This window comes from Marmota monax, unplaced genomic scaffold, assembly GCF_021218885.2.
Source record: "Marmota monax isolate L192 unplaced genomic scaffold, Marmota_monax_Labrador192_F-V1.1 WCK01_AAM20220418_F8-fsc00015, whole genome shotgun sequence".
NCBI lineage: Eukaryota > Metazoa > Chordata > Mammalia > Rodentia > Sciuridae > Marmota > Marmota monax.
In genome coordinates, this window is record NW_026692194.1 from 13,095,334 (window position 1) to 13,116,736 (window position 21,403).

At 40.3% G+C, this 21,403-nt stretch overlaps 1 protein-coding gene across 2 annotated transcripts in view; it reads right to left on the reverse strand.

Annotated features, from left to right (window-relative positions):
• Positions 1 to 21,403, reverse strand: part of Sptbn1 (spectrin beta, non-erythrocytic 1) — a 198,349-nt gene that overhangs the window by 142,261 nt on the left and 34,685 nt on the right. For both annotated transcript variants that reach the window (XM_046423981.2, XM_058573111.1), the window contains exon 2: positions 463 to 657. In XM_046423981.2, the coding sequence (XP_046279937.1) occupies positions 463 to 610 (148 nt within the window). In that variant the 5' untranslated portion in view covers positions 611 to 657. The remainder of the gene's footprint in view (positions 1 to 462; positions 658 to 21,403) is intronic.

The window sequence follows — 21,403 nt, forward strand, 5'->3', positions numbered from 1 at the left end:
AGTTAATAGGTCAAGGCATTAACAACACAGGTTGGTTTGGGTATTTTTGTGTATAAGGTATAATGTGTGCCAACATTTTGCAATGTAAGATGTCAAAATAAAAGATCTTACAACGTTTGAGTAGTTCTTTCTGAACTGCTATAAAAATCTCTCTGTGCTCTGAATTATTCTGGCCATTAGGAGAGACAGCTCAGGCTGGGATGTTGCTCAGTGGCAAAGCATCTGCCTTGCATTCACAAAGCCCTGGGTTCGACCCCCAGTTCCAAAAAAGACAAAAAAAGGAGAGAGAGCTCTCCAAATATGGAACTCTAGCTCTTTACAGTGTTCAGCTTGTCTTGTGGGACATGGCTAAGTAGAGATACGATGATGTGTAAGCAGGAGTCATAGAGAAGACAGGTGGACAATTTTAAGGAGGACCGTACAGCATACTGAGCTCTGAGACAGGGTATGAAGGGGACTCACCTGCCAGAGCCTTGATGCGGGACCGCTCAAAGAGCCGTGCGGAGCTGTTCTCGTTGTCCCAGTCATCCACGTCCCAGCGGTTGTTGACATCGCTGTACTGCTGTTGGATCTCAATGTTGTCATAGTCTGTGGCTACTGTGGTCGTCATCTTGAACTGTCTCAGCTGCTCCTCCACATCAGCTCCTTCTTAGAATTCTGTAAGAAAGAAAAGGAAAAACATATTTAGGTGTCCAAAGTATGTACAGTCCCCACAAAACCTGCTAGGATAAAGGTGAGTAGAAAATAAAAGAGTTAGTGTTTGTCCAGCATCAGTCTTCTGGAGTCAAAGCTGGTTCTGAACTTCAGCACTGCCTTTGCCAGCTGTGTGACCTTGTTCAACCTTCTCAATATCTTGGAGCCTCAGTTTCCCAAAGGAAGTAATAAGGAAGATACTTCACAGGCTATTAGGAGGGTGAGATGATGGATTCCCAACAAACAGTTCTTTCTTCTTTGTAAAATTTGAACTACAGTTTTAAAGTTTTATCATGGCTATACGAACACCTACTTGGGGCTTCTGAATAAATTTCTTTGTTTCTATTGCATATCATCATAAACTATATAATCTTTTAGATTATCTTTAATCAAATGTTATAAAAAAGAACAAATCATTTTTTCTATACATCTCACATAACAGAAAACCATTGCCCAAATTAAGATGTAAGAATATGGCACCAAGAGGGACTGGGGTTGTGGCTCAGTGGTAGCTTGCTTGTTTAGCATGCGTGAGGTACTGGGTTCAATTCTCAGCACCACATACACATAACTGAAATAAAGGTCCATCAACAACTAAAAAATATTTAAAAAAAAGAATATGACACCAAGAATAGTATCAGTTCATAGTAGATGCTCAATAAGTGATTATAATTATTTATATTGTTGTTATTACAGTTTCCGTGACCAACACCAATACCTACTCCTTAGGAACCAACCGAGTGTCACAGTGTTTTTCAGGGATAAATATGGCACAAGGACCTAGACCTCACTGTTGTCTTTACTTTATCACAATCCCTCAAAGAATAAAGAGAGAGATGTTTAGCTTTAAGTGCAGCCTTTCCCTTCAGTGTTGCCATGGTTCACACAGTGAACCCAAATACACTGAGGGCTTACCCCATGCTCAGCGCCTTTCCAGATGCTAGGGATAAACAGTAAATAAGGTAAGGGAATTGCTCTAGGGAAGCTCAAGTCCTACTAGGGACTGGATACACAGAGAGAAGCAAAAGAGAGTTTAAAGAAAATAAAATAAAAGCAGAGTAAAGTGAAAGAGTGAGTGACTGTTTTAAACCTAGTAGTCAGGGAAGGCGTCTCCAGGTACTGAAATTGAGACCTCAGTGCCGTAAAGGAATGAGTCAAGCACAGACAGAGAGAAACAGCATTCCAGGCAAAGGGAAACAGCACAGCGTGCTGGAGAACCAGCATAGCTGGAGTCTGGTGTGCAGGGGTGCGATGAGCATGATGGGAAGCCACTGGGCGGATTTAAACTCGTCACTGACATCACGGAGTGTGTTTTTAAAGTAGTAATCCTGACTCTGTGTGGAAAACAGATTCTAGGAGTCAAGAACAGAAGCAGAGACCAGTTGGAAGGTTACTCCAGGTGTGGCCCTGCACTGTGGACTGGAGGAGGAGAGAAGTGAATGTGTTCTGGAGAGAGAGCTGGCAGGACCCGAGGCAAGAGGAAAATGCAGGCCGGCCCTGCTTGCTTCCTATTGGTGTGGTTGAATTCCTGCATATTTTAAATTTCAAAGCAGGGACTCAAGACTCAGCCAGGCATGCAGAGCTACCTAAGTAAGTTGACTGCATATAAAGAGTGGGAGGGAGAAGGACGATTCCTCCTGTAGAGGCAGGAAGATGTCCCAAGGGAAAGATGTTTGTTACCTCCCTCTTCCTTCCTATCTCATCCCTCCCCACACCCTAAAATTCAAAAAATCCTAGTATTTTTGTACCTGGATGCTTATTTAGCAAAAGTCTCATTCAATGTGTACTGAGAATATGCACATGGACCATTCAGTGGCCTCATCACTACAGAGCCTGACCAGACCTCCACCCAGGCACATAGAACGACCAATAAGAAGACGATTTTCTCATGTCACCATACAAGGAAAATAAAGCCATGTATGCTGAAAAGGAACGTTTATCCTATTGTAGTTCAGATGTAGCTTTTCTCAAGCTGTGGCATATAAGCACATGTCACATGCAACCACATTTCCAGGTTAAATAAAATAAGCTGAAACAAATAAACTAAACCTTAATAGCATAGTGGTTGCAAATAATGATATGAATAACTACGTCTTTTTTTTTTTATCATTAGTAGTTCTGTCAGAAGTTAAGAACATGACCAATATATCCCCCATGTTCCTCAGGAAGAAGCACCGAATCCACCTTATAACCAACTTACATCTGTAATCAAATAATCATCACTACTTGAGTAATCAAATCATCATCATCACTCAAACAGAAATCCTGAATGGGACCAAAATTCCCAGACGGACAGACATAATCAATCTCAACAATGTGCATGTATTGGTATATTAAGTATTGACAACTATTTTAGCAATGTATTTACAGAATTCCATTAAAACAAAAAATTACAGAAAACTAATTCAGTAAGTATATTCTCCTGAATGATCTCATAGTTTCATTTAATATTTAGGGCCATCATCCCTCCTTTAAAAAGAAAAGATGGAAATCAATATTTGATTTTAGAGATCATTAACTTTCATGACTATATCACAGCATCAAAGACTTTCAGAAAATTCAGTCTTGAAGGATTTTACCTCAGGGAATAGGAGGATGTGCAGGTGCTATTCATCCTAAATTCTCAAAGTATAGAAAATGTGATTTAATTCAGTCAAGCACAATGTACCTCTCCCTGGATAAGTTTTGGCTATTTGGTGCCACCTGCTGACCGAAGAGAATGAGCCACACAGCAGCCTCCAGGGCCGCCAACATCAGTCTAAGCTACAACTTCCTCCACCCTGGCTCTGGAGTCGCCAGACTTTTCCTGTGACTGACTGAATCCCTTACTCCCACTGACCCATCCCCAATCACAACCAACTTCCACAAGTTTCTCAGTAAGCAAATATTAATAAGTTTCATTTTCTTTCTATTAATGTTTAATTTTTAGTTGACAGGCAATAATCATAAAAATTTATGGGGTACAGTAAGATAATTCAATACATAAGTCATTCAGAGAACTTAAAACACATTTTCCCCCAAGTGTTCTTTCTTTTAAAGATATATTTTTTTTAATTTTAGATGGACACAATACCTTTATTTATTTATTTATCTATTTATTTATTTATTTATTATGTAGTGCTGGGGAACAAACCCACTAACTACCTCACGCATGCTAGGTGAGCGCTCTACCACTGAGCCACAACCTCAACCCCCCCAAGTGTTCTTAATTTATGGTATTCTTTAAAAGCACTGTGATTGGTCCTTAAAAAGGTAAATGGGAAGTAAAGGTATTTATTAGTCTGTGTACAAAAGAAATATTAATGGTATAAGTTATTATTTCATTCAATTGTTCCACTTAGGAGACTAGAATTTGGAGCCAGGCATGGTGGCACAGGCCTATAATCCCAGGAGGAGAGGCAGGAGGATCACAAGTTTGAAGTCAGCTTCAGCAACTTAGTTAGACCTTGTCTCAACATGAAAAACAAAAAAGTACTGCAGATGGAGCTCAGTGGTAAAGTGATCCTGGGTTCAATCCCCAGGAACAACAAAACAAAACAAAGGCCTCAAATTGGGTATTGGTATTGTTTTTCTCCATCTCTCTAAAGACATTATCAAACAGTTGAGTTTTCACAGCCATGAAACACTTTTTATTTTCAGAACAATTTCCCTCAGCAGACACACAGTGAAAGGGTGCTTCTGGTATTCAGCAGCAGCAAGGGAGTGACCAGAGGGTGAAGAGCACCCAGAGTCAAGGACAGAGCTTGGGAGAGCATCCCCATGGCATGGGATGCCCGACACGCAGCATGCCTCAAACACTTCACCTCCAACCCACTTCAGCAAGGGGCCACGCCAGCTATAAGCACAGTTTATATCACACATACAGATGTTCCCAGGAGATTATCCTAAAAGGGTTGCATTTTCCCAAGGTGCTACTAGCCATTAATCCCCAGAGCCAGTGAGGTAATGTGTACTTCTTAAATGACTATGGGAAGATGAGGAGGAAAAAAGGGAGGAAGGCTTGGCCATCTTGGAACTCTGCCTGGAGGTTCCACAAGTAGGAAAGCTAGAGAGGACTGTGTAAGGTTGGCACAGGACAGGACACTCTCCCCTGGGAGAAACAGCCCTCAATGCCTCTTAGGAGAGGGCCTGGATTCGATCTGATTTCATCTCCACCGTAGGAGCTTATTAAGTAGCTCTTGAACAAGTAAAAATTAGTACTATCCTAGGTGTGACATGGGCAATACCATGTTCCTTGCGACTAGGTTTTGAGAACAAAGTTAACAGTGCCTATCCACCTCTACCTTCCCTAATCTTCTCTATTCCATGTGTGTGTATAAAAATGCTCAAATTACTCTTCTCTAATCCTGTGTTTCACGAACTGGAGTACACCAAAAGATAACAAAGAAACTCCAAATGCCTTACCATTTTCTGCTTCAATAGCAGACACTTAATTTTCTGTAACTGGTAGACCAAAAACACAACAAATGGATAAGGAAATTATTATTCTAGACCTGAAAGGCAAAGGTTCCTAGATCTCTGCCACGGACTCCCACAAGGTTAACCAATAGGAAAGAAACTAGAGCATTACTCTTCCAGATTTAAGAACTCTTACTAGTTCTCCTCTGTATTGAGTAAATTCTGGAAGTCAACATCTAGTACAGCCAAGAGAAAGAATATTTAACATATAGGAAGTTGCCTCCAGCTCACAATTTACACAATTTTACTTCCCAAGATGCCGTATTTATTTTCTATTTCACACAGGTAACAAATAAACAGAGGTTTTTATTCTGAAAAATAAAACCTCAGTGGTGCATACTGTAATCCCAGCCACTCAAGAGGCTGAAGTAGGAGGATTGCGATTTCAAGCTCAGCCTGGGCAACCTAGCAAGACAGCCCCCTGCCCCCCTGAAAAAAAATTAAAATTTATTCCCAAGTTTCCTTCCAGCAACTTCTTGTGATACTCTGTAAAATCTCCCCAGGAGTCCAGCAACTCCCCTGTATTTGACTAGTACCCTGTGCTGACAGTTACTCCCTAGACAGTTAAGTGCAGGGGGAGACTCTGTTCTTAAGGAAGTCACATGTTTAGAATTGGCTGCTAATGAATGTGAACATGTATTTAACAAGGTGCATCTCCATGCACTATTAAAATTCAAGTTTCCCTTTTTAATTTAGTCTTTTCTCATGAAAGTTTTTTTTTTTTTTTTGGTCCAAATTACTCAGATTTCATAAAACAAAGCAACAAATAGAGAATAAATAGAATTTTCATTGGCACTACACACAAGCATACACACATATGCACTCGCTTAATACTCAACCTAAATAAAGGGTCAAATAAATAAATAAGAAGGTGACTAATATTTGCCAATCCTCCTTAAGGAGAAAAATCAGATCTGACAATCACTCTGGGAGAATTCACAGACCCAGATGTTCTGCAAACACTGAAAACCCTCTCATCTTACTCAGAAAAGATGTGAAAAGGCATACACTGGACTGCTCATGTGCTCTTTTTTAAAATATTAAAAAATAAAAATAAGTCCTGCTCAGGACTTTGAAGAGACCAAATTAAGTGTCTCAGAACTTCCAGTAACAGACACTGGAGGGTTTTGCCTCAAACCTCTCCACCATTCAGTTGCCAGGAAGCAGGGAAGTTGCCTCCAGATCACAGTTTACCTGAGGCTATATAGCATGTATAAAATCACCAGTCCGTATTTCATCTTCTTGGTAGGTTGCTAATGTTGTTGTTTTCATCCCTATTGACATATGAATTCTACTTGATTGACAATATTTACCTAATATGTATTCTTCCATCACATTATTTCATACCTTCCAAAGTTAAACTGGATGGCGTCACATAGCTCTTTATCTTTCTCTCCCATATCTGTATCACTGTTGAATTCAGAAAAGCACATAATCTAATCTTTAAAATGCAGAGCTAGTAGGTCTAAGCCCTAACACAACTAATAATATCAGTTTTTTTGATGGCTTGCCCTGTGTTCTCATTCAGTCCTCCCCAGCAACCTTTTGAGGAAACTATTATTAGCTCTATTTTGCTAGAGGCTTAATAAACTAAGGCTTAATAAATGATGAATAATCTAAGGCTTTGCCAGTGATAACATAGCAAGAATCAGATGAGGAGGTCAACAGGATCTGAACCAAGTATGAGCAACTTCAAAGTCCAAGCTTTAGGTAAACAACTCAATCCTTTAACAGTGATCCATATCAGGAAACTATCTGACGGACTCAAGGATCTTAAATACATGACGACATGGATTAGCCCTCATCAAAGCTTAATGACTGCCTAGAGCAGCAACTCCCCAAGCCAGGTTTCCCAGCCTGTGCTTTCAAAATGGGGATGATAGTGCCCCTGGCGGACTTAAAATTCATTTGGGGAGTAGGTGAAAAGCTCCTTTGGATGTTAAGTACAGATACACAGCACATCTATAGTATTTAAGTGTAGGGCTGGGCAATAGTGTCTAAGAGACTCCAGGTGGGGGATGGGAAAAACAAAAAGGGTGAGAAACCCCACCCAAGCTGAAAGGAAAGGCTCATCTCCTTCAAGTATATGAAGATTAGAGAGAGAGCCTTAGAAGATAGGAAGAGGAAGAGCATGTTCTTTTGTGTCAAAGAAGTACAATTTCACTTACCCCAACCCATTCCTTGTCCCTCTGACATAAAACCACAATGCGGGACTGGGGTTGTAGCTCAGGGGTAGAGCACTTGCCTAGCACGTGTGAGGCACTGGGTTCAGGCCTCAGCAGCACATAAAAATAAATTTAAAAAAATAAAATAAAGGCATTGTGTCCATCTACAACTAAAAATTAAAAACAAAACAAAACAAAAACAACACCACAATGGGCTACTCCCCTCAACACCAAGTATATGCTTTGGAGAAGCAATGAGGGTTTGGCCATTGTCCACCTGTAACATTTTCAAATTGCCCACTGTAAACCTTCATCACAACAGTCAGAGATAGGCCTTTCCTACCAGATCAGTAGCTAGGGGAAGCCTGGATCTAGCTCTAAAAAAACACAGCTGGAGAGCGAGAGGTGTTTTTGTTGTTAACAAACGGGCTCTATCCTTTGGAGGAACAAAATTACTCTTACTGTGAAAGAAATTAATTATTTTAAAAGATGTCACTAGTAGAAAAGACACTGACCATAGTTTTATTTTAAGACAGTTTATCAAGAAGATCTTGTCGTGGTTCAAGAACTTGTTATTACAGTTGGGCCTGTTGGCGTATGCCTATAATTCCAGCAACCAAGGAGGCTGAGGCAGGATAATTATAAGTTTTAGTTGCTGCAACTTAGTGAGACCCTATCTCCAAAAAAAAAAAAAAAAAGGAAAGAAAGAAAAGAAAAAACAGCTGGGTGGGAATGTAACTCAGTGGTAGAGAGCCCTGGGTTTCATCTCTGGTGGCATAAAACAGACAAATTATAGAATGACAACAAGGAGCAATTAATATGAGACCGGGCATTACTCTGACCTTCCTCCAAGCATTCTACCACTAAGCTGTATCCCTACCCCTCTTTTAAAATTTCATTTTCAGATAGGGTCTCACTAAAACTGCCCAGTCTGGCCTCAAACTTGTGATCTTCCTGCCTCAGCCTCCCAAGTAGGAAGAGGATCATAGAACTGAGCCACCAAGGCCAGCTGTACATTAAAATTTTATACACAGTACCGTATTTCTTTCCTCTGCCCATATTTGATACATTTTAAATTTTACATACAATTTTAGGAGTCCTAATTTTTAAAGTCATCAATTTTGAAAGTAGACAGCAGAATAAGGTTAGCTCTTCCAAAGTTCATTTATAAGCTTTGAAATCACCTCATTGAAACCCAACTAAAATTGTTAAAAAATAACTCCCACTAACTAGATGGCTATCCTCATCTACATGGCAGCCAAAAATTATCTTTGCTTCTGTTCCACTTACAGAAAAGAGCAATTAAAATTAAAATCATCAACTCCGTACAGGCCTAACACCATGTTCTTAAGGCCAAAGTGGGGTTTCTGAGCCACTATAAAAATTATTTATCTTACTCTTATTTCCAAATAGTTCTAATGGTATTGCTGCCAAAACACCAATCCTGAATTTCAGTGAGTTTGGCATTTCACTGCCTTCTTCCTTGTGAAATTGCCACAAGTCAGCATCATGTGTGCCTGAACAACAGAGGACCAATCACAAAACAAGCTTTCTATCTGGAAGCTGACTTTTACTCCTAGAGCAGCTGAGTGACGAAAAATCTATCAAGTGAAAATGTACATCTCAATTACCTAGACTAGGGATCAAATGAAAGAAATATGTAGAACTGCAATGAAAAGCAATACTATAGCAACTATTATGTCTGTCTGTCTCTCTCTCTCTCTACACACACACACACACACACACACACACCAGGTTCCTGTCTGTTCTATTCACCTTTATATCACCAGCATCTAGCACAGAATCTAAGCCATAGCAAGTTTTTTTTTTTCCTAGAAAAAAAATGTGAAATGAATTGGCAGGTGGCAGGAACAATATCACCATACAACCATCTAACTCTAGAACACAATGCTTCTTGCTACATACGAATTCTGGACCCCCGTAATTCTGGACCCCCCTAAAAGTCTCATCGTTATGTAAGAGACAACTTTCTCTATGCAGATTCATGTAGCAAAAGTTGAATTTTTATAAGAAATCTGTTTTCACCTCGCTCACATTTGTGTAGGATTAAAAAAAGAATTACCAACTTCATGATCTCATTTGGAACTGCGTTATAACATATTTATCATAAATAAAGATTGTTCTAAGATCACTTCCTTTTACAAAATGGTCTAAACCTTAGGTTCTACTGATTACCCAAATTTCTAGAAGTTTGAATTTTATTACTCAAAAATTTCTCAAAGAGCAACTGGAACAACTCTCATTGCTTGGGCAGCAAGCCTATTCCCTCTGTATGCTTGATGAACATTTTCCAAACTTACTTGTACATCTGTAATCTTTCAGATAAACAAAATGAGTAAAGGTTGGCGTATGATACTTGAAAGGGTGTCACGTGCCATCCATGGGCTGTATGTGGACTACACTGCACATCATAGCTTAGTGGGAGGAGATGAGTCCCTGTGGCATGCCCCCACCGGAACTGACTGCCGGATGCAGGTGAATTCCCCCCTCAAGCTCTGCCAAAGATCCCACACAACACCTGAGATGGGTGTGACTTGAGAAGATGCCAATCAACCTGCTGACTGCAAGGCATCAGGAAACAAGACTCTGCCCTTTATCCCTGTCTTTGACTTACCCCCTTAAATAAACTACCAGAGCCATCTTTCCTTTGATTAGTTCCAGCTCCCATGTGGACTAGATCTATCAGGGGCTTTGCTTTTGTAAATAAATTTCTGACTATTTGTGTTTTGTTCCTAATTATTTGAGACTTTAAGTTTTAGGATGGGTTACATCCTCCTGGGTAGAAAGAAGAACCCCCCCAGTGAGACACTGGCCATCACCCCTGTTAAAAGGGAGAAGTGACAGCAACTCCAGAAAAACTAAACATGATCAAACTTGTGTTACTAAAATTTGTTTAAAACTCATCACAATCTGAAAGAATTTCCAAAAAAAAAAAAAAAGAATTAAAGAAAAAGAAAGAAAGAAAGAAAGAGTGCCTAATAACATATACTGTCTGGAATTCATTAGAATCCTGTACATTAATGTTAATATAAAGGCTCATTTCCAAAGGTGCTCAATATTAAACTTGATGTCAAAGTAAATGTTTTCAAATGATACAAGTAAATGTGGATTTTACTGTGGCCTGCAGAATATCTAAACACTAGTATAAAAAATAGAAGAAAAAAAAAAGAGCCACAGTGTCTAAAATAGTACCATGAATTAGGGATCATGAGGAGCTCTAATAGAGGATTTGACAGCTAGTAGGATGCATTTACCAGGCAAGGATGTGTACCACTGGCCAGACCATCAATCCAACACCCAAGCTGGGGATGCCTTATCACATTTCCCAGAAAGTCATAGAACAATGCAGCTTATCCAAGGCTACATGGGCATGAACTTATAATTTAAATGGCTCTCACTCTTTTTCTCAAATGACTTCAAAATGAAAACAAGGTCTTAGCAGGTTACATGCTAAGTGTAAGACAAACAGTTCGGTTAGTAAAAGAAATCAACTTTCTTTATTCCCCCCGCAGGTGAGAAGAGACATAGAACAAGACCAGAGTACTGAGATCACATCAAATATCTTTTAAAACTCCCGGGTATAGAGGGGCTGAGGATATAGCTCAGTGGTAGAATGTTTGCCTAGCATGTGCAAGGCTCTGAGATGGATCCCTAGCAACACACACACACACACACAAAGGAATGTAGCTCAGTGATAAGAGTGAATCCCTAATGTGTTTGAGGCCCTGGGTTCCATTCCAAAAAAAAAACAAAAGTAAAAGCCAGGCACTGTGGTTCACGCCTATAATCCCAGTTACTGGGGAGGCTGAGGTAGAAGGATTGCAAGTTAGAGGTCAGACTCAACAACTTAGCAAGATACTGGGTAACTTAGCAAGACCCTGTCTCAAATACAAAACAAAAAGAGCTGGGGATGTTGCTCAGTAGTAAAGTCCTTCCTGGGTTCAATTCCTATTAACAACAACAACAATGTGGTTTAGTTAGTTTAGAAGAAGGACAATGTTTCAAGGCTAGCCTCAACAACAAAAATTCCCTGGTGATATGATTTTGGAAAATGCCTTTTCTAACTACTTGCTCAACCCAAATCAAGCTGATAACACAGTTATTAATGCACAGGATTTCTGCTTCTCCAAATATCTACAACATAGCATGTACTTTGTTTTTTCCTGTTCCCAAATGCCTTCAAAGCAGTTGCTTCTTTTCTCAAAATCAGGAGCCGAGTAAATAATGAACCGGATGGCAGGGCAATCTGGAACCTTCGGAGGGAATTAAAGACTGTTAGTATTCTATAATCCTGAGCAGAGAGAGAAATCTGGGGGGAGTAGACACCTGATGAATTTTTTTTTTGTACTGGGGATTGAACTCAGAGGCACTTGACCACTGAGCCACATTCCCAGTCCTATTCATATTTTATTTAGAGACAGGGTCTCATTGAGTTGCTTAGCGCCTCACTTTTGCTGAGGCTGGCTTTGAACTCGCGATTCTCCTGCCTCAGCCTCTTGAGTCATAAGGATTACAGGTGTGTAACGCCATGCCTGGTGGTATAAGGTCTTATAAATCAAGAGTTACCTACATTTCATTTCATATTTTAAAACTAGATTTATCACACTTGAAATTTTAACTCCCTTCACTGACAAAGGGAAAACATCAAACAGCAACTTCAAATTTGGGGTTCATTCCTCAAGATAAACATACACAGACTGGGTTCTGAACTCAAGATTCAAGGATGATGGGGCAGATTCACAACACAGGACCCAGGTCCAGTCAACACTTTCCTCCTTTCCTTAGAAAGCACACTTAGCACAGCAAAGGCCCCAGTGTCAAGAAGGGACTCAGAATTGTTCAAATACTCATACAGTCCCGCATTTATATTTTAAGACAAAGTACCCAAAGCTAAAGAGAGGAAAACTGATAGTAAGTCTAAGAAAGCATGGCAGGCTCAGCGAGAAGCAATAGGAGGTAGGGTGATAAGATACTTCAGTTTTAGAAACCAAGATAAATTACCCCAGAATACTGACCAACCCAAGAGTGTCCAGAAGAGGGCAGCCAGGCTGTAAGATATCTAGGGATCCCAGCCCAGGAACTAGCACCACTCAGGGAAAAGCCCTAAAGAGACAACAGTGCAATCATCTTTAGAGGGCAGCTTCAGAAGTCCTCATAAAGAGCTAGCAGACTCCCTGGCAGGCTGGGGACAGCAATTTCACAGTAGCCCAGGATTAGGAGCTTCTTTCTCATAAAGTTCCCCAGAAACGCAGCCAGGGTTGCCCAGGGGGGTGAACCATTCAACAAGGTAACTACAGAGGGGGCTGAGTACTGTGTGGGAAGCTGGGCTATACGAATTCCAAGATCCTTTCCAACTGATAGGCCTCTATGAAATGGTTAACCACAAAGCGTTCCCCATTCTTGCAAATCAATGTAACACGGTAAATCTACAGTACTTAAAACCTGTTTCCCAAGGTGAGTGTAACGCTGTCTCTTAAACGATGGGGGTTCAGAAAGTATTTCAAACAAATGTTTTTTCCATTCCTATTTTTAAATGAATCTGTTAATCATGACCATTCTTTCTTTGGGGCATTTTCATATTAAGAAAACCTTTGTATTCTTTTTATGAATGAAAGTATTCTTCTGCAAACATTTATACACATTTTCACTGGGTTGCACAATGCCAACTGAAAATAATGGGCAGAAATTTTGAAAACAGTTTTTACATTTTTATGAAAACATTTAAGTCCACCACTAGAAATATTTATCACCAAAGTATTTTACTGGGAAGTTTTACAATTTTTAAACATCATAAGTACTGCAGAAAACATTTGTTGATTTAAAAAAAAAAAAAAACCCTTCTAATTAGAAATACTGCTTATGCTAATGTGACTTCTCAAGTCATAGAGATATTGAGTCTGGGATTTTGTTATTGCAAAAGGATAGAGATATCCCTACTTAGTAGATATGAGATTACCGAGAGGTTTTTTTTTTTATGATGTAATAACGTCATAGAACATGAGAATGTATGATTGTGCTTTGCATGTCCTTTGTTTCTACTGTTTACATGAAAACTCTCTGCCTCTTAAGGTTGTGGGGAGGGAGGTGGCCGAATCTCAGAAAGTCATTTACCTAAGAAATTACTCTTTTCACCTGACCAGGTTTTTGCTCTAATGGGACAGATGTGACCCAGTCACTCCCACGTAGGGCATTTACTGAGCAATGTGCACATGCCAGCGTTAACTGTACAGCAGCAGTGTCCCACCGCAGTGAGGGGGATACTCAGAAGAGGAGCTGGTGACAAGGTACCATACCAGAAGGCTGCAGAATTTGCTTTGTTAATGGCTATTTTTTAAAGATATTTATTTTTTAGTTGTAGTTGGACACAATACATTTATTTGTTTGTTTGTTTGTTTATTTAGATATGATGCTGAGGATCAAACCCCAGGGCTTCACACATGCCAGATGAGTGTTCTATTGCTGAGCTACAACCCCAGCCCTAGTTAATGGCTATTTTAATGCAGTTCCCAAATGACCAATTTTCTAAAGACAGAATATGATGGCACCAAGATATTTCTGAGCAGAGTGAACTTATATATGTGGAACTTTCAAGAAAGTATGAGATGGGCTGGGGATGTGGCTCACCTGGCATGCATGCGGCCCAGGTTCGATCCTCAGCACCACATACAAAGAAAGATGTTGTGTCCGCCGAAAACTAAAAAATAAATATTAAAAAATTCTCTTTCTCCTCTCTCTCTCAAAAAAAAAGAAAAAGAAAAAGAAAAAGAAAGTATGAGAAAATCGTTCACTGAAACCACTCTCAGCTACAGGAAGATGAAGAATTGGGCGATTAGGCATTTAGGTGTGTCTTGGCCAGAAGAGGGCAAAGGGCATATGTTTTGGATACTTCTGAGTTGCTTGTTAAAGAGTGAGTACATCCAAAGACTAGAGAGGAAAAGGTCAGTTTGAGAGATGGGGACAAGAACATGAGTTAAAACAGTAACCCACAAGGATAGTCACTTTCATGTTCAAGAAGATTTCTTGTTTCTAATCTTGGATACCTTTAAATGCTAATTCTTCAGATTCTCAAAAGGTTGGGGGGGCGCAGTCAGTGTCAAAGACATCTCTCCGAAAAGCATCCTATTCCCACACTGAGCTTGACAGGCAGGAAGGGTGGTTGATCCCCTTAGTTACTGACTGCAAAGAGACCTCTCACACTATGCCTAGTCTTCATGAACAGGAATGTAGCCACAGGCTTATGCAGTGTGCTAAAAGATCGGGCAAGTTCCTATGAGATCATTCTCATATCTCCATATGGAACATGCAAGAAAAGTTGAATAGAAACTATCGGAAAGGAGATGCGGGCTGGGGTTATGGCTCAGTGGTAGAGGCGCTGGGTTTGATTCTCAGCACCACATAAAAACAAATAAAACAAAGGTATTGTATCCAACTACAACTAAAAAAAGAAAAGAATGGAGATGGAGATGCAAGTCTTAGGGGCAGATGAGAATGGGTGACCAGAGGGTTTTTTTTTTTTTTTTTTTTTTTTTTTAATAAGCTCAATAGAGTAAGCTCCATCTGGCAAAAAGATTTTTCTTTTCTTTTTAAACTCAGGGATCACTGAACCGAAGACTAAGAATGCATGCAATTGTTAAAACCCCTCCTCGTGTAAAGTCCAGAGTGACTACTATGCCAGGAAAGAGGGCAGCCACACAGCAAGGAGCATCAGCTCTCCTCTTCCTCAGCACCACAGAGGTAACGTGGCAGAAACTCAAGGACATTCTTCCCTCGGGTGGCTGCCTGATGTTAGCTCAGAAGTCAGTGCAGAGCTCCTTCTCCACAGAGGGCAAAGCCAACAAGTATCAGCCCTCTTCAACCAGACTGCTCACCACCCACACATTCCAGGAACTTCCATCTAGATACTCTAGAAGGCTCCTGCTAATAGCTCAAAGGGCTTTACAAAAGAGGTGTGGCCAACCCCTTCCCTGTTGCTTCAGTGCACATTCCAAAAATGAGGGGAAAAAAACCACCCCAGGTAGACCAGAGTTTGCCTTTGGTTTGGCACTGGGATAGATTTTTCATTAACACGTCTCTGTCTGACTTTGGGCTGAGTCTGTTAATCTTTCTCTACATGGAGAACCTTCCACAGGAAAAGCAGGCAGGGAGCCATCACCCATGCATGCACAGCCTCAAAATGTATTCTCCGGAGTGGATATTATTTCTCTTCCTGAAATGGCAGGAGGTATCTTCCATCTCTGCTGGCTGTTGCCAGAAATAGACAGCTATGTCAGAAGCAGCTCTCCCCTAAGTAAACTGACCCCTCACACAGGAGGGTGTGGGCAGGTAAAGCTAGACCCTTCCAACAGCCTGACCATTCCCACAGCACTAAATTGACGCCAGCTGCCCATTACAGTCTACATTCCTTAGGTCCCTCTAACTGGCTCCTGACAAGACTAACAAACCTTCATTGGCTTCCAGATGATGAGAAGGCTGAGGCCTCTGGGACCAGAAAGTAGAAAATAACTAGCTCCCCATTATAGCCACAGTCTCACACTCCCATGGGGCGGGGGGGGGGGGGGGGCAGGTATGAAAGGATAGGGTGTCATTTCAGAGGGCACTGAATGTTTTGGATAAGGAATAACGAATTCTTTGATTGACATCCAGAAAAGAAAAATACACACACTCTCTCTTAAGTTTCATATTTGGAAATGGATTCTGTCATATTACCAGAATAAAGAACAGATCTGGAAATGAACCAAAGCCCTTTAATCCAGTCTTGCTTTACAATGCAAATGTTTTTCTATCAAATATTCCAAAATATGCTAATCATCACCTGCAACACAAATTTTCAGGGAGCTAGAAATACTTAACAAAAATGTGATCCATCTTTTCTCGCAAAAAGTCTCATGTATCATACTTGGGTTCTGGCTTCCATTTTTCTAAGCTGCAGCAACCCCCTCTACCACCACCATCCTCCCCTCTCCCCAGAGGCTCCAATCCTAGGTGGGGCTAGTAACTCTCCAGTGCCAGCAAGGGACACCCAGGTACCACCTTTCCATCAACCCAACCACCACACCAAGGAGTTAAGGAGTAGAAAGGTGAGTAGGTAAGGAGGGCATTCTGGAACCTTCAAAACATGAAGTAATGGAATGGACCCAGCCAGGGTCTATGAAGTGCATCCTCTCTTTCTAGATACCACACACGCACACCATGTGTTCAGTCAGGTTAGCATTTAATGGTTTTAAAAGATCCCTAATGGATATGGTAGCATGAGAAATGGTCATTTACATCAAACACTGCCGAATTCGTATTGTTCCCTAAAGGAGAGAAGAAGAGTTTCTATAACAGAGTTGCCCAGCTATGCTGAGAAGCTCTTTTGTAATAATAAATACCTCATATAGAAGTTGCCATCTCATTTGGGCAATTACAAACCTATTTGTTTCTCAAAGAAAAAAAAAAAAAAAAAAAAAAGAGCACTTGAGGCAGATTGTCAGCCAGAAGCTCCTGTGGGAAAAGGAAGGGCAGTTTCCAACAGGGTGTCAAGGCAGGAAGGTAAATGCTCCTCCCTGTTACCAGGGAACCGTTCTGCTCTCTGCAGCTTCCTAAACTGAACCCCTGCAAGACAGTATACAGGCATATTGGGAGGTCACTAGAGATCCCTTCCAGAAACAGACCATCCCATATTTGGGTCAGTATCCACAAGGGACATGGGACAAGTCACACGGGTGCTCAGGGCCACCGTTTCCTGTCTGCTAAGAGAGAGAGCTGGTCTAGAACAGTGACTCCCCACTCTGAACAAACATCACAAATACCAGTGGGGATCCGATTTAATTAGCTTGGCTTGATTATAACCTGACTCAGTGATCATGAAGATCTTTCAACCATGCAGCAAAAGGCTGACAACTACCAATCAACTGGTGCTCCCGCTAGCTTCAACAAAACAGAGAACTTCGTAATTCTCTAATATGGATGAAATCACCTACATATACACCTCCTCAACCCCTTGACAACCCACCTTAGTATGGTGGATCAGGACAGAAAAGGTTTGCTTATCATTGAGTCCATCTAAGTATGCTGCCTGGTCCTAAGAACACCTGAAGCATTGAGTCTGAAGCCTACATAAATGATCTAGAAGCTTCCAGTCAGCTCTAGAATTTGGATACACTATTTGGGATTTAGATTTTATTTTCCTCTGCTGTAAGAAACATGAGTCTCATAATAAGATATCTTGGACACAAATTATTGGCTATTTAAAATAAACCTTCATCCAAGAAATGTAACTACTTGCCATTGTTGGTTTGCTGTTGTTGTTGTTGATGTTGTTAAAGAATGAAAAACTGCCTAAAACATTCGCTCACTTCCTCACTTTTAGTAGATTACACACCACAGAAAAACACAAAACAAACCCTAAGAAATGAACAATTAACATCACAAATAGTGAGAAGGATTACAATAGCAAGATGCCAAAAACACTGATTACATTTCAATTACCATTTGCACTTTCATCTGGAAAACATATCCCCCACTGTGGAAAGTACCCAGTGCAACAGCTGCACCGCCCTTTCAACTTTCACAAAAAGTTAGCCAAAAACGCGGGGCTGGCTGGCATCCAGGGGTTTATTATGATGTACTATTAGTCCATAGTGAGAACTGTGGGCTAAGACAAGGGGGAAAGAGAAGTAACCACAGGGGCTTCGTAATCATGTGCAGATGTGAAGGTTTCTGAAGCTTTATCTGCCAGAAAATGCCTTCCATATTACTTCCACTACCTGAGGCCTTTATCACTTTAATTAGATAATTGCAAATGTTGTGTTTTTAGGATATCATTTAGAGGCTTAACTGTGAAACTATTTTTCTTATGTCAGTGGCTGGGCCATTGCTAACATTTTAATATTTTTCACATGTAAAAGCAAACTGGCTAATCAGTCCATTCTCTCCCCCTTCCTCCACTTTTTAGCAAGTGTGGAAAGCAAAACAACAGGCCAAAAAAAAAAAAAAAGTCACCTTCCTTCACTATGTCCACATCTCGTCAAATCAATTATGGTTCAAAAGCCTCTCATTTTTAGTACTTCATGAATGTTGGGTCTTTTTTTTTTTTTTTAAAGTTTATATAAGCCAAATGGAGTTGTACAACCTAAGCACAGACTTTTCAATCTCACGAATTAGTAAATGAATGAAGGGACTGATGTGGGTTTCCAACTTTAACTTAAGAAAAGAATAAAAATAAAAATACACAAACTCACAAAAAAACTACCAATATTGCCACTGTTTTATTTTTTTAAAAAAAGCCAAAATAGGCAAAGGATCACCATCATTAGGAACTAAAAGATCAATCCTTCAGGAAGAGGCCAACTGGTAACCTTACCTCAAGGCTTCTGCTGAGGGCCAGTGATTGCCCCAGGATACCCCTGAACTCCACAGGTAACAACAGAACAGTGTGAGCTAACAGGAGGAACCTGCCCGAAGTCGAAGACGCAAAAGGGAATGGAATTGAGATTTGAGCCCAAGTGGTCTAGCTTCTGAGTCTACCCCGTGCAGTCTAGCACAGTCCACACATGCTATGGTGGCTGTCTAAACTAATTAAAATTAAATAAGATTTAAAATTCAGCTCCTCAATCACACTATTCATATATGTTCAAAAGCCACATTTGATCAAACTGAAGAGTGTGGATATACATGGTCCCCAGCATCACAGAAAGCCCTGCTGGAAGCAATGGTCTATGCTCTTAGCTTGCCACTATCTTCCTGCCTCTCCAGCTTGAATTGAGTTCTATCCAGATGCTGTACCAACAACTTAAGAAAATATAACACAACAGGTTTTCCAGACAGGACTCTCTAACACATATTCTTAAGACAAAAAGTACACAGAACAAGTCAACAACAGCTTAATTCTTTATTTTATTTTTAAATTTTTTTAGTTTTAGGTGGATACAATATCTGTATTTTTAATGTGGTGCTGAAGATCAAACTCAGTGCCTCATGCATGCTAGGCAAGCATGCTACCACTGAGCCACAACCCCAGGTTGATTCTTTATAGATTTCCTCAACAAGAATGCCAACTAGAAAGTTTGGGGGTTTTGGGGTTTTTTTTCCCCCTTTTGTTATTTTCTACTCTTCTCCTGGCAGGATGTTGGAGAAATGGTCTCCGGCTATGAGGTCACTGGTGTACACTTGCACCTGTCCTGCTGTGCAGAGCCGAAGCCCTGTATTTATGGATTTTGCAGCAGAGTTCAGCCAGAGGCTAGTCCTTCCCAAAATCCAGTTCCCAAAATATTTGCAGATATTTTTCAAAATGTAGGAAGCATACCATACAAAGTTCTTTCTGTAACCCAAGAACAATGCTTTTGGTTAGTATTGAGGAGGTCTTTAAATTCTGTGGCTTGGAGGAGGATTCAGGTTGAGCTGTCCTTGGGAGCTGACATTGAGTAGTTATGATTTCTAAAATTCCCAAACAATTTAGTTCCACCTTTGAGGAAAAAGCAATCATTAAAGTTCAATTACGTAAGGGTAACACATCAAATCATTGTTCACTATAATATCTGAATCCAAACGATCATCTTCTATTGCCAAGCACCTCAAGGGGAAATGAGACCCAGGACAGATAAACTGCTAAAAAAAAAATCCTAGCATGTAAAGGCAGTTAATAAAGAGGTAAGCAGGAAAACTCCTTGCTGGATGGAGTGAGTCTCAGGGGAAGAAGGAAGGCACTCAAGCAAGCTTAGTGGCAGACTTAACTCAACAGCGACCAATTTGTATTTCTTATTGTGGTTGGATTTTCCAGTTGTAAAATAGTTTCTGCACTTGTTAAATGCAGTCAATGCACTTCCTCTTCTAAGCCAGGCATTTTTACGATGTTGTCAAGGCATCTAGCTGGAATTCAAAGGATTCCTTGAGTGGACATGCATCCTGTGGGTCAACAGATTATGTTTTACTGGCACCGTTTAAAAACAGAGGAAGCCAGGTGTGTTGGTTTCAGGGGTTGGGGAAGAAGCAGGAAAGACCAACAGCCAGGAGCATGCAGCCTGCACTGACATCAGATCCTCATGTTCCACACTGAATGTTGATCTCCATTTACTATTTCCTGAGCAACTACTTCCTTCAACATATGCCTAAAATACCATTTGTAACCGCTATGCAGCATTCTGTGGAAAGCTATGACTATACCACAATTTATTTAACCAAGATCCTACCATAAGACACAGAGATATTCACATTTTTCAACACTATTTCCATGAGTGTGACAATATCATTACCTTTTTTTTTTTTTCTTTCCTGGTACCAGAGATTGAATCTAGGGGCACTTAACCACTGAATCACATCCCCAGCCCTTTTTCAGTATTTTTATTTAGAGATAGGGGCTCGCTGAGTTGCTTTGGGCCTAGCTAAATTGATGAGGTTGGCTTTGAACTCCCAAGTCTCCTGCCTCCCAACCCACTGGGATTACAGATGTGCACTACCATGCCCAGCTCCATTTTCTTAAATTTCTAGAAGGAAACTTAGTACCCTATCAAAATGGACACTCCTACCAACACTGAGCAACAGGGCCTGTTACCTTCTACCCTGAACTACAATGAATATAGGGTTAAGATCACTATAGTCTCTTAAGGGGGAGTTCATAGTTACTTTAATTTCCCTGACTGCTTACTAGTGATGATTACTATATTTTCTTATAGTATATTGATCATTTATTTGGGTATGTTACTAACACTGCTCCAGTTTATGCACCTACCAAACAGAAATAATAATGTAATCTATATCTCAAAAGAACTGTTTAAAGGATTAAATGAGTCAATACATGTAAAATGCTTCTAGCAATGCATGGAACACAGAAACTTTCAAAAAATGTTAGCTACTGCTATTGTTTATACTTTTTAATGTATTTCTGATATGGGGAAGAAATCTTCCTTTGAGAACAACAGAGCTTACACTGGTGGTTACTTTCTGTGAAGAGCAAAGATGAAATAATCATCACTCCACAACAAAGAACTACTGTATGTGCCCATGTGTAATTCTAAAAAGGGGGTTGGGGTCTCCCTCCCTTCATTTATTCAAAATGTCCGCTACATTAAGGCTATTTTTCTGTGAAA